Source organism: Anas platyrhynchos, chromosome 18 (genome assembly GCF_047663525.1).
Source record: "Anas platyrhynchos isolate ZD024472 breed Pekin duck chromosome 18, IASCAAS_PekinDuck_T2T, whole genome shotgun sequence".
In the NCBI taxonomy this organism is placed as follows: Eukaryota; Metazoa; Chordata; class Aves; order Anseriformes; family Anatidae; genus Anas; species Anas platyrhynchos.
Window position 1 is genome coordinate 3423011 of NC_092604.1, and position 14190 is coordinate 3437200.

A 14190-nucleotide genomic window follows, 5' to 3' on the forward strand; every position below is an offset into this window, starting at 1 on the left:
TTAACCCTATTCAAGTCAGCTTTATTTGGAGGGAAAAATAATTGCAAGGCATCCATAAAAAACAAAATGAACATAAATCCTTAACAAATAGACTAAGGTAATTTTACTTGCTTTTAAAAATATAATTTCTTCTGTCTTCAGCTTGGTGATCTAGTTCAACGTGAAGGCTGTCCTGAGGGTCTGTGCTTCTCCCAGAAAACCATTTTCATTATTGTTGCAGAGGCATCTTCTGAATTCTAACCTAACTCTGGCCCGAGAACTGCTGAATATCATTCATCACAAGGATTAGCAAAGGACCAAGAACTTGCTCTGAATAAATAAGCCACACAGTTTTGATATGCTTCCAGTTTTCTCACACCTCTAGATCCCATTATGGCAGATATTTTCTGGGAAGATTCCAGCACTTGGCAAGACTGAAAATGAATGAGGATGGGGAAATTGGCCAAACTCTTTCAGAGCACAAAGTAATATGTTACTTATCATAGTAGATGCTTTGTCTAAGGCTAATAACAGTGCACTGAAGACAAACTGGCAACCCTTATCTTCCCAGTGTATTTTGAAGTAGCATTTATCTATCTGCCTTTTGTCATTTTGTCACACATGCACAAACAAGGTGTCACTGTGGCAAATGGCCAATTGTGCTCTCCAGTTAAAGAAAGCGAGGGCTGCCACCATATACTGCACATCAGGTGACCTACACTGCTACTAAGTTCACTGAGCCTGGTCTTAGGACCCAAAATTTCTCTGCTCCCTCAAGCCTAAGAAGATTTATATACACTTGCCAAGCACTTTCATAAACTTTCTACTAATGTCACCATAACACAACTTTACTTCATTTTGTGTCTTGAAGCTTGAAATCTTGCATGAGGAAAATAAAACACTCTGTTAAACTTCGACTTAGCAGAGTCTGAGTCTGCCTGAAGGATTACTATCAAAACGTAACTATTCCAAAATCCAACTTAGCAGCAGTGTATGACATCCACGTGCACTACAAGATCCGTCACTCCAGCTAGAAAAGCACAGCAAGGGTCTTCAGTGACAGCTGAATGCTGCCAGGGAACTACAGTGTTGTGGGGACAAGAACAGAGAACTAAAGCACTGCTTCACTACAGGACTGCAAGAGCTGCAGATATGTAAAGAGGAAGAGCCTGCAGGAACAAAACCACTGTCGCTGTGTCTCCTCCGCTGCTGTTACACGAACTGATTAAGTATTACACTTAATCAGTCTGTCAGGATGCACAGGAACTGAAATCACCATGACGCCTTCCCATTTGTTTTCAAAAGCCCTAATATTAACCCTAACAAGCTAAACCAGTATACCAATTAACCTAACCGATCACTCAATTATATGTTCCCATACCCAGTCACAATACATAATGACTATTCATAAACTCCATCTTCCTTCCTAAAAAATTTGGAATTCCAGTACTTTTGGTCCCCAGTGGGGCAGGAGGATTTACTGCTTGGGGCCAGCCTGTGTCAGCTCCATATGGTCGATGCAGACTTATCAGAAGGAAGGATTTGCAGGTAGGGAAAGAGCCTCGGAAACTTTTCTCCTTCTCTTCCTACTCCAATCTCCCTGCTCGGGTCAAATTCCAAGCCATGAAACCAAACAACAAAGCAGGAATCTCCCATTATTTTGTCCTGGCTCAGGATGTTTTTTAACAGCTTCCGTAGAGGTCCTTCCATACCAGGATGCATCGTTATGCTGCCTGGACACGGTGCTAATGCCTGGCAATTCCCCTCAGATCTCAACTTTTCTTGTGGAAACAGCTACATGAGACACTGGTCATCAAAGAGCTCCAGGTTGTCGGCTCCATCACTACCTTAATTAAAAGGCCTGTAAGCTCTGAAGTGGAATTAACTTAAAATCTCCAGGGTTTGTTGCCAAAGAACAGAAGAAAGAAGCTAATTTCTTCGCTGTTTTTTAACCCAGCCCTGAGCTTCCCTCACATCAAATTTCTTAAACTCTGCTCTACTGTTTCTAAGCAGGTTTATCAGGGCTTATGACCAGCCTTAGAGAGCCCTTCTCCAGGTCATGCTGTAAACCTCAATGATGCACACTGTAGGTTATTTCATTAATTCTCCTGAGCCTCGCTGTGCCTTGTATTCACACCTAGCCCTCTTCCTCATTTCACTCGGCTAATCTGGTCCAGCCCAGGCTTGCTTTAGAATAGTTAGGAACTTGGTTTTTGAATCTTTTCTCTCTAAGAACATGCTAATGCAACATTCCCAGCAGGGGACAGTTTCTATTTAGGAAAGTCTTCAAAGTGAACAAGCAAAAATCTTGATGACGGAAATACTTGCTCAGGAGCACTCACTCTTCCCATCATTAGTCTATGAAAAATAGATGCCCACAGGAAAAACATAGGTTACTACTTATTTCTATTTTACCATTCACGAACCTCAACTGGTTCACAGCCAAAGCAATAGTAAGTACCTTTGCAGGATCTTTACCAAAATAAAAGCTTAGCAGTAGATTTTTCTCTCCTTTAATCTCTTTTGGTACATTTAAACTCCTGGTGTTTTTTGTTCTGAAAGATAAATGCTTGAGAGGTTTGCCTGAATGAACTCTGAAATTCACACCCTGGCAAATTGGACTGATTTCCTAAATCCATAATTACAACATTCCTCAGAGATATGCATTCTTTCAAAGCGAACAAGAGAAGATTAGTTTCCTGTTTCTTCCCATTTACATGACTTCTCTGTTGAGAGGAACTTTTTTTCTTTTTAAACAATCCTCTGTTTATGTGGTTCCCTTCTTGGCAGGGAGCTGGTGAACTAATCTCACCTAGAAGTATAATACAGCCAAACTATCAATTGCAAATAGCCCAAGCATCTTTGTGAGAGACAGCTGATTTGCACAGGCCTTTAGAATGCAGTATCTATCCATGGAAGCACTCAGACAGGTACTGATCGATTACAGGGTTTTTAAAATAATCTGGGATGATTATTGCATGACTGGATAGTTATACTGCTTGGCTGGATAAGAATATAAGAGTGGATCTGTACATGTGTGTGAAAATACACAACGTACAAAACTTCAGTAAAACTGGGCAAATGTAGCCCCTTTCATCTGCACATCCCCAGTCATGCAGAAACTACCACAGGACAAGACTTCTAGGTCCCCTGTCAAAGAGCTGCAAGTAAGAGTCATGTCCCACTCGCAAATAAAATATGTGCAGAGCCTTGGTGATGACATACTTGCCTCCCACTTTCAAAAAGGCACTGAATACATCCTCTCTTCCTGTGCTAACACAGGAAGCAGAAAGCTCAATGCCCCCATCCTCTTCTTTGCCTATTTCTGCTGGAGAGGCCAATGTTAGCACACTCGATATCATTCCTTTGTCTTAGACCAAAAAGAACAAGAGGATTTGTTTAAGTTCTAGAAGAGTAAGACTGGTCTCATTTTTTGTTGTAGCATACTAAGTTGATGCAGTTTGGAGTCAGGAATAGGTATCCTCGAAACTACTATATAAAACTCCTGATGTAGCTTTTTAAAGACCCTGGTTGCCTCACATGTTCCCATAAATTTTTGAATGACACTACTTCCTATATTATTCATAAAAGCAATACTTCTCCCATTTGTTTGAATTAAACATACCAACAGGGTACATCAGTTAAGTCTAACAGCTTGCTGGTGGTCTTACTCTTTAATCTAATAGTGACCTTCCAACCCACAGCCATAAGCCAATTACCCTCTTTTTTATAGCATACCAAATCTCTTTCTGATGAAGCTGTGCTTTTGAATGAAAGCACGCTAGTGACAGAAATGTTATTATACTGCTTAGAATCAAGCTAGCCATGTCTGGTTGCAGGGGTTTTGAGGTCAGAAAGCATCTCTGACACACTGAAACATTTTAAGGATTTTTCTCCCCCCCAGTCTGTTCTATTTCTTTTTTTCAATCTTTAGTACTTAATATGTGTGCAGATAAAAGCTATTTGGACATAACTTTTAAAGACTGAGGTCCCGAGCTTTCAGAAGAATTACTTTCTAGCACCTCAGTGAAGGAGAAGATGGACAACCAGCTCCCATAAGCTTCTGCTGAGTTCCCAGAGCTTTGCCCTATAGATCCTTACTTAAGTAAATGTGAGCTAATCTTCCAATGTTATTGAACAAACACATTTTCCATTGAGAAATTTGTGACTGATTTTTTCTAGGTTTTGACATTTTGATAGATGGTATGGAAAAAGTGGCAGTTCTTCTTAGCTTATTTGTACATAACGTCAAATTCCACCAGAATTCATTAGTATGTTTGTGCTTCACTACTATTTATTTATTCAGAAATGGCTGGATTATAAATAAAGCTACCATAATTATTATTAGGCACACCAGCTCTCACAGAAAACAATCCTATCTAAGCTGTGCAGGAGGTACATTGAGGTATTTACATTTAAGTGTATATATTATCCTTTGCTAGACTTTTCTTTAGATAGGAAGGTATGGAACACACAGCATGTTTGGCTTTTCCCATGTATTTCTCCCATGGCAGCTGTGTTTGTTAAATGAGAAGTTCCCATTTCTTTTAGAATAATGGTGCTAACTTCTTTAGTACAGATGCATACTTTACTGCTCTCTATCCAGAAAACAGAATGTGACTGAAGAATTACATTATGCTTTTCTGGAGACATTCACAGATGTGCCTGTTTTCTACATCAACCCTATCAGTAACCGTGCAACTTAGGTGCTCTGCAACTCTGAGGTCGTTTCAGCTATCTAAGTATATGACACCACTTACAAACTGAACTGAAAAATAGAAGGAAATCTATACTTTGCCTGCTACTTTCATTTTCCAGTTTCTTCATGCTTTAATATACCCTTAGGTGCAATATACTTTTACATCACATTGTGGCTGTATGTTCTCTCCAAAGACCTCTGACAATCATAGTAAATCTAAACAAAAAGGCATGGGGCAAAAGCAGAGAGGTTGCCGTGACTGAGACTGGAAACACTCCCACCACCACTGAGTTTCTGGTCAGTCCCTTTCCAGGAAACAAAACGCAGGAAGAGGAATGAAAGGAGCAATTGGAGCAGCATGGGGGAAGAGACACTGCCAAATCTCAACTGATATAAAGTAATTCCCTAACTCTGCCTTCACAAGAGAGATACCAGATCTTAAATCTGTCATTTGTCCAGATCTAAATGCCATCCATTTTGCAAAAGGGAAAGAGAAAGGAAAAAAAAAAACTCCGTTTTAAGTGGCAGCTGTTGGGAAGCTGCTTAAAGCAGTGGAAAAGATAAATACAATTCTTTCGCAGTTAGCTTAATAGACTAACTGCAGGCCAAATAATCAGAGGTGAGCAGCAGCTCCAGCATATTACAGACACCCGCACAGCAGTGCTGCCCAGCCCTTGTGGGACAGCTCCTCAGCTCAGGCACGCTGTGCAGCAGTGCTGGCAGAGCCATGAACATTTGTTCCAGCTGATGATGCCTCCCTGCAACTCTTGAGACCAGAAGGTACAAAACCAATCACCACTGGCTTTAACTTCCTGTTAAAAAAAAGAGGCCATAAATACTAGCAAGGGACACCACACAACGGCTGGTTAAACTAGTTTTGGTTTCTACCTTCCAGGAAAACAGCCGGTCTAGATTTAATGTTTGAGTGATGAAATCCATTATATCTTTGAATAAACAGTCCACTCAGAGTGAAAGATAATTTGACAGGCAGACTTACACTGAAAGACATGTCGTTTATTAATCACCTCCTGAATATCATTCCCATTTGCATTGCACTAGATTGCCTAATTCCCTATACATATTAAGTTACTTACACTGTAGGGACGTTGCCATACTCAAAACAATCTTGAGCCAATTTAAAAGTTTTCCTCAACACAGGACTTCTAGGGAAGGACACTAGATATTGATATTTGCACCACGACCTTTTTGACCTCTTGTTCTTATTAAAGGTACCCCAGAGCAGGATTATTGGCCAGGTGTTCTGTCCACAAAAACTTCAATAAAATAAAATAAAATAAAATTGAATTCTGCCCTTTAAATACCACTCAAAATCACTTCCTTGAGCGCAACAGCTATTACATTTTATCCCAGAGGTAGTTACATTTTAACTGGGGTCAAAATGGTCCCATACAGACACAGTGCATTAGAATCCTGGCGTCAGTCATTGAGGACGTTTGCCATTTAGATGCTTGCCATTTATTTAACTGGTTACATAAATAAGATTCCATCAACTCCTTGCTGTAGTGTAAGATAATTTACACCTATGGATGACAAATTGCCAACATTTTCAAATGTACTATATGTAAGGGAGGGCAGCTCACTTTTATGTCTACCGTTTGGTAGATCTCTGAATATTCTCTGAAGTAGCACAACATCCCTAGAATTTTAGTGTGACTTGGGTTATATATTTGCTATGAATTATGAGCAAGCATCTCACCCCTGGTCACCGAGAGAATGAGACTTATGAGCTCACAGTGTTTGATTTTCATGGTAAGAAATTTTAAAATAAATAAGTAATCTCATTTTCACAGCTGGTGAAGGAGAGGAGATTAGCTATAGCCTCTCCCAGTGCTGAACACGGGAAACAGCTGGCTGCAAAGCTCATCTGCTACATTCTCATGCAAGACCAGAGTAGGCAGGATAGCTTCAAAACAGGGGACACTTTTCTAGGTGCTGTATCCCCCTGCCCTTCTCTCAAGTCACACATGCCAAGTGAAGGGCAGATTGCTGCCAACCATTAGCTGGCAAAAGGGATGGATGGATGGAGAACCACCGCTCACAATGAATGCCCAAAAAACAAGTAATGTTGTTTCAAACTCCAGCGCTTTTTCTGAGCATTAATTTTGGAATAGTTTAGGATTTATCATCTGAGGAACTCATGGACAGTTCACCCTGTGCAAACACGAGCACAGAAACTAGCACAGGAAGCTTTCAGATCTAGCAACAAAAGGCCATTTGGCTCAAGGTCAGAAAAAGTGGCAGCACTGTATCACCACTTCACTGTTCCAGACATCTTGCAAAATAGGGAATTATCTGCTGACAGTCCTAAAAACACTAATTGACTTTAACCTTACTCAACACTGTATTCCGGTTATTGCCCCAAGAAGAAGAGTCATTTTGCTGTTCTACATCGCCCTGCTCTGCTCCATGGGAGAAGGAATTTCATAGCAAAGTCCACGCAAACACAAGTATAGTTCCTGGATCAAAATACCTTGAAATAACTTTTTAAACAATGTACCAACGGGTTAGCTCTGCTGCAGTTGAAATATTTCTTGCAAAAATACTCCAGATGTTAGAGTCACCAAGCATGCCTGTGCTTTCTGAGCTCTAACTGCTCAGAAACACCCATAACATTCCATCATTCCTCCGTACACACCTCAGCTATCCCAGCCTTTCCTTGCCAAGATATGACTGTCACCTGTGGGTGGCATCTGGGCCTCAGAGCTTCCCAAGCAGCCGGCTGCTCACATAGACAGGCACAGCTGCAATGTGGAACAGACCAGATCCGAAGGGGTGTGGGTGACTCCACGTGGGCACTTTTGCACTAATCAGCCAAGCTGAGACTGGAAGGGCACAATTGCAAGATCACTCCACAAACAGCCATGAGAACACAGCGTGCTAAAAGAGGTGCAGCAAAGCACCTGACCCTCCCTTTCCTTTTTAAATCAGGAAACTTCAGGTAACCAGAACATAGCTGGCTGGCGCAACTCAGAAGGGAGTGCTCCCCAGCAGGTCCCATGTTGTACTGCCAACCTCACGTGAGTATCTCCGGTGCTGTCTGACATCTAAAGCAGTCAGATGCGACATTTGCTATCAGGATTGCTTCTCTACTATGCTTCCTATGCATGTTACTGATCTGTGTGTGCTTGCTTTTTAAAAGCTTGGCAGATGATTGAAAAATGCCTTCCATGCTTTTTAGTCTCAAAATGATAATTTCCTGCAGAATTTCCAGGTAAGCATCAACATTCAAAAAGCCCCTTGTGCTGCTGGCCAAGTGCTCTCTGCAGCCACTGGCAGGAAGATGTTGACTGTTCTGTGGTTGCTGTACCCAATTCTACTATCTTTATGCTAATTAAGACTATGAAAAACATTAAGTATGCAAAAATGGAAGCAGTGAGTACATAGCAAAGCAGACAGCTGGCTCATGCCCTGCCTGTTTTTCCCCTGCATATCTACCATCAATATCCTACACACCTTCTCCTCTGCTTGTGAAGACAGGCACTCTCTCCCCTGCGTGTTTCCATGCAGCTCACAGAATCAGTTAGGCAAGCTAATGAATAGCAACACAGCTGGCACTGTGCAGGAAGAGTGCTCTTCCCCTCCTGCCCCCGAGGCACCTATGCTTGGAGGAGAGGCACAAATGTAGCTCTCCTTCTGGGCTAGACAGGCTTGCCAACAGGCAGTTGATGAGGGCACTTTCCCTAGGGTATGAGGACGTTTTGATCCCTTTGCTTTCCCTCCAGCCTCCTCTGCCTGCCCGCAGCTGCCATTGCTGCCTGCTCAGCCACAGCCTGGCCAGCAGATGTGCAGCACGGGAGCTGGCAAGGAGGAGGGGGCAAAAACAGTTTGCTACAGGGCTGAAAACAGGTTCTGTTGGCCCCACAATTAACTACAGAGCTTCTGCCTTTTGTAGGAGCAATCAGAATCACAGTTTCGCTTGTCCTACTGGGCAGGAACAGGAAATTTCTGTACTTGTACTCCTCTGGGAAACCAAAAAGAAATACTAACCCAGAAATATCTATTGTCCACTACACTGAATGTGATGTGACCAGCACCACTGAACAAGGAGGGACTGGACTTTGACCACGCTCTTAATACCTACATAATTTAAGGTTTTGTTTGTTTGTTTGTTATGGATGCAGCACAGAATTAAACAAAAATGAGTTTTAAACCCATGTAAGCTTTCACCCTCTTTTGACTTAAAATTGAAGTATTTATCGAAAAGTACTGATTGAGAGCTTGTTCAGTCTTTCAGGAGTTTTGGTTCCCATTCCCCCAGGTGATCAGAGGTCACACTGCATCCCACCCTTTGCTTCCTACTCAGTGCAATGCATCTTTAACGCTGTGTCGCCAGGCAGAGTTTAGGAGATAGAAACTCTCTGTGAGGCTGAACCAGAATATGAATGGGACATACAACACAAACACTCTCTCCAGTTCTGCAAGGTGCCACCTAATAGATACATATATTTTTTTTGGTCAAACGTGACAGGTCATAGGTGAAAATTGGAACGAGAAGCCAAATCTTTCCCTCATGTAAAGCCCAGTCTTTATCTTTTTACCAAAAAAAGATAAAGTCAGCTTTGTTTTTTGCACTGAAAAGCAACACATGCCCAGAGATTCCTCCTTTGTAACTTTTCTTTTGTTCAGTGCAGCCATGCTGCTAGCAGTGTGAAGCAGAAGCCTATCTGAACATATGATTAGTTTGTTTTCCTCCAGATGCATGGGTACAGATTCTGATTGCTTTAATGTGGTGCCAAAGACAGTAATCTCTGACAGCAATAAGAGTCAGGGTTGATAGCAGGCAAGTTTAAGCACTACCTGTGTGATAATTACATAGCTATCAAAACTGAATAAGCTGGAAGCAATCAGGAAAATATGAAGTTTGCAATAGTTTGAAAAAGCAAAGATAACCTCCTGCCATAGTCCATCACCCAGTTGAGCTCTGTGTAGTTCACAAGGGAGCTTTCTTACTAGGCACCAAACTTTTCTGAGAGTATCTATTCCCAAGCCTCATGTCTCCACAAGTGACTGACATGATCTGCAATTGTGTGTTAATTAGGAGTTTTTTCCCACTGTCTACCGCAGCGCTAGCAGAAACCCCTTCACTGCATACACCAAAGTACAGCCACTTGTGACAGAGATGTCTGTTACACCATTGTGGCCAATTCCATCTCAGGTCTTGATCCTGCAAGATACCTGCACTTGTGCTGGCCTCGAAGCCTGTGATAATCAAAGGGAACCCACAAAAAAGCTTGAAAGTTCCTACAGTGGATAAGATCACTGAGATCGAGAGGCAAGGCCCCTTCTTTTTTCACAAAGTCTGGCCTTCCGCATGGGTACAATAAACTAAACATAGAAGCTGCATATTCAACACTGAATATGCTCAGTAGATTTAAGAGTTACCATGAAGGGATGATGGACATCTTATCAACCACCTCTGTCTTAAAAAAACGTCTTCATGCTTTTGCACTGTCCTTTTTCCTTCTACACCTCATGGAAGAGAGAAGAAACATCTCATGCTTAAAATGCAGCCATATCTAGTGTGCACGGATACTGCATAAGATCTCAAGATCTCATCATTAGCGATTGGACTATCTTGTCACCACTCAGAGGCCCACACTGATCAAATGGGTTTTCATGGGCAGAATTTGCTGACAGTCAGAAATCCTTAATGGCTGCAGAATTCAAACTAAGGGAGTTATAGAAAAGGAGCCAACACTCACCATAAAGTTGCAATTCCACGGGAATGTTATGGGCATATAAATTGTCACTAATGGCACGTCACCATGGAATTTCTTAACAATTCACTGTCACATATGTATTTATTGTAGTATCAGGCTGAAACACAGTTGCCTGAACTCTGCTGTTTATACACCAAGAAAAAAAATACTGCTCCTTTCTTCCTGTGTCATTAAAACTATTCATGTCCTACAGTACAAGTTGTAGAAGTCATGGTATCTAACAGTCACATAATAAACCTGTTGAAAATTATCAGCGGAGCATGTAGGGGAAATCTAACATTTGTCCAGTTTTATTCATACAACTTGTTAGCTGCCTGAAGAAAATTTCATTTTTTCCTCCTTGTAATTAAGCAATCTCAATACTTGTAGGGTTTACTTACAAACCAGTGCATGGAAGTACAAGAATGTACTTGATAACCTCATCTAAATGTTAGAGCTAAACTAGAGCATTTTTAAAGACATAACAGGAATTCAAAAACATTTTTTCTTTCTTGCTCTTTCCTGTACAGACTATTTTGCTATATGAGTACAAAATTATGAGGAAGTGCAAAATTGTAATTGCTGGACTCCAATATCCAGTTGTATATTTTGAACATTCTAAAAATAATTTCCATAGCAAATAAAACCTGAGAAAATGGGAAAAGAAAATCCATACTCACCTGAACGTGATCTGTCCAATTCTCCTGAGTCATGGTTTTCTGAAAAGACAAATTACTTGTCAGCCACCTTAGATAAGGAAGAATGTTACATATAACAAGCTGAAAAAGTTCTTAGACACTTGCATCAACTGTGATTGAGGAATGCATACTGGAATGCTCTGGAAACCTGTGATTCTCCTATGTCACCAACCAGGGAGGGCATGGCAGAGAAACACAGCTTAGATCAAGTAATTTGGACTTGTTTAGGCTACAGCACACAAGACAAAAATTCATATGTAATCAAAGTACACAGGCAACACAGATCCTCACCTAGATCCCCCAAACACTCCTTGTTACCTGGAGCTGGGACTCATTCGCAAAAAAAACTAATAAAAATCACATTAACAAGATTCTGCAATGTGCAGCAGAATTTCTGAAGGCCTCAAAGCTTGAGTAGTGCTTTTGCAATGAAAGAGACATTGCTAAGCAAAGCTGAAATAGGCCATGCTCTGGTGGAACATGTGGATCGCTGCTGTTGCCTCCACCTCAGGAGACTTGCAATGTGTCTGCAGACTGTTCACCACAGCAGCTAGCCCAACAGAGAGCTATCCCCATAGACTCCAGTAAGGAAATGATCTCAGGGATTATCCGCAAGGCTCTAGAATATATAAAGACAAACTCTTCTCCACAGCCAAGTCATGAAAAATCCTCTGGAATCATGAGGCCTGGGAAAGGAAACTGATAAGTTAATATTCTGATTCAAATGCATTTCAGAGCCAACCTTGGGAGAAACTTGGGATGGGACCTACTCTCCACTCTGCCAAGAATGCAAGCTGCAAGAGACCGATCAGCCTTCCAGGCCAGAGTCTCACCCCCCACTTCTGGAAGAGGTAACAGTGACTACCAGTGCCACTTTTATGGAAAGGTACAGAAGCAAACAGGGAGTAAAAGAGCCTCAGAGAAAACATCTCAGAGATATACAAGCATGTAATCTAAATACTACTGAGATAAAGTAGCCATTTGACCAGGCCTCATACACAGCTGAGAATGGTAAACACAGAACACCAAAGAGCTCTCAGAAGAAGGGATGGTGTCCAGTAACAGCTGCCAAATGTACCTTAATGGAATTAACTGGCCAGCTTGGATACTTTAAACCATGCATAAACTCCAAAACAAAGGAAATGGAAGGCCAGGGAGAGCAGAACATGAGATAAAGAATTCATTTCACTCCACTAAATAAATACACCTGGAGCAATGCTTTCTTCTCTCTCACTGTGAAAGCACCCTAAAATGATGCCATCCAACATTAAAGCCTTGAGCTGAAGGACACTGAAACACTCAAGCCTCCCCAGGTCTTGTGTCAATGGATCTGGAAGGCTGGAAAGGCAGATCAGAGCCCTCACTGGTGGATCAGGAGGTCCTGAAAGCAGAACTGCCAGTGCCAGAATGGTGTCATCAGATCACTACCACTCAACCCCATCTTTGCATCCAAAGTAAACATCAAACAAATCCTCTTTTGAACAAAAGAACAGGAACTGTTGAAGGAGGTATCTCATTTCCTGAAAACTGAATCTCTGAAGACTGGATTAATAGCACCATATATAGGGACACCTGAACAACCTGCTGGGCTTCTGAAATCTTTGTTTAAAAGCTTCTTGTATCTACAGGGAGTAAGCTCTCTATGAACTGCAGATGAAATACTGCTCCATTAAAATGTTTGGCAAATACATCTTGGTAATTCAAAATTCATGAAATGAGAACATTTCTCTGTGCTGTTCAGTACCCTGTGGTCCCTCTCTTTCACAGCCCAATTAATATACCTGGATACAACACCTGCAAGCAAGCTGTTTTTTTCAGAAGAGGAAGAACAAAAACTTATTCTCAGCTGGAACTATCTGTCTTCAGGCACAGGATGACGCTGAATGCCAGACAATCAAGAAAAGCACCAACTGCCTTGTTAACAAGAAGAGAAATGTGCTTCCCACTGCAGTGTGCTCAAGAACATCCAAAGGGCATTGACTTGGCTCAGTACATTCATGAGAGGGGAGGAGAAAGCATTGTCAAGTAATTCAGCAATGAACTGCCAAGTCAAACTCCAAGCTGCCTCCTAGAAACCTGCTCCACAGAAAAAAATAACGGCATCTTCCTATTTCCACAAGCCCTCAGTGTCAGGACAAGCACTACTGTATTTGGAAAGAAGACTAAGAAATTGGACAAAAATAAAGTTAGTTCAGAGATTTGCTTAGGAGCTGAAAGTACTCCCATTTTGCTCATCAGTAACAGGGCTGTTGGCACACAAAGCGTCTGTGGCAGGTTGTGGCATAACTATCACAGCCAGGCCACCAATACCAAGTCAAAGTAGTGGCTACAAACAGCCCAGCAATGCAGAGTGCTTAAATAACTCAGATCTTAAAAATAATAATAGTGATAATAGTAATAAAAAAAAAAAATCTCTATCCGATATGCTCCCTATTTATTTGAGATGACTGAAACTGGACACATGGAGATTCCACCCTGACCTATGTATATCCCAGTGTACATGTCCCAGATAGCTGCTAAAGATGCTGAAGTGGAAAAGCATCCAGCTCTGTGCAACTGTAACACCCAGTCATTAGAATACGAATGGACACACAAATTATTCAGTCACAGAAAGTACAGATCCAGTGGTGTACCCAATATATAGAGAGCTTGTTTATGTAAATCAATATATCTCTATTATATCAGTTATTCGAAATGCAAAAATAAATAAGAAAACTCATTCACACCCATGCCACATAATAAAGAAACGTACCTCAACAAACCTCTTGTAAAAGAGATAATTCAGAGTTCTTAAGTGCCGCTGATTTATGACATTAGGGCAGAGAGCTAAAAGAAGGAAAATGACATTTAAGTATACAACATAGCTGAACTTCCGTTAAATTTTACTGTCTAGACATTACATTTTTCCTTCCCCAAGTTTGAACTCAGTAAATGGAAGGCAGGATGCCATCAAACTTAGAACAATGAGGGACAGACACACACATTGTCAGCTTATCTAAACTATAAACTGTTATTTACACTTTCAACCACGATTACCAATGCTAATCCTTGGCTACTGATATCTCTGGTTCTACCACCCCTGAATTATAAAATC

The 14190-nt window shown here is 41.3% G+C and overlaps 1 protein-coding gene across 36 annotated transcripts in view; it reads right to left on the minus strand.

The window, feature by feature from the left end:
- The window catches only part of EXD3 (exonuclease 3'-5' domain containing 3), a 296729-nt gene that overhangs the window by 163263 nt on the left and 119276 nt on the right, over positions 1-14190 (minus strand). For all 36 annotated transcript variants that reach the window (XM_072025484.1, XM_072025482.1, XM_072025481.1 and 33 more), the window contains 2 exons: positions 13849-13922; positions 11079-11117 (listed from right to left, as the gene is read on the minus strand). In XM_072025484.1, the coding sequence (XP_071881585.1) occupies positions 11079-11117; positions 13849-13922 (113 nt within the window). The remainder of the gene's footprint in view (positions 1-11078; positions 11118-13848; positions 13923-14190) is intronic.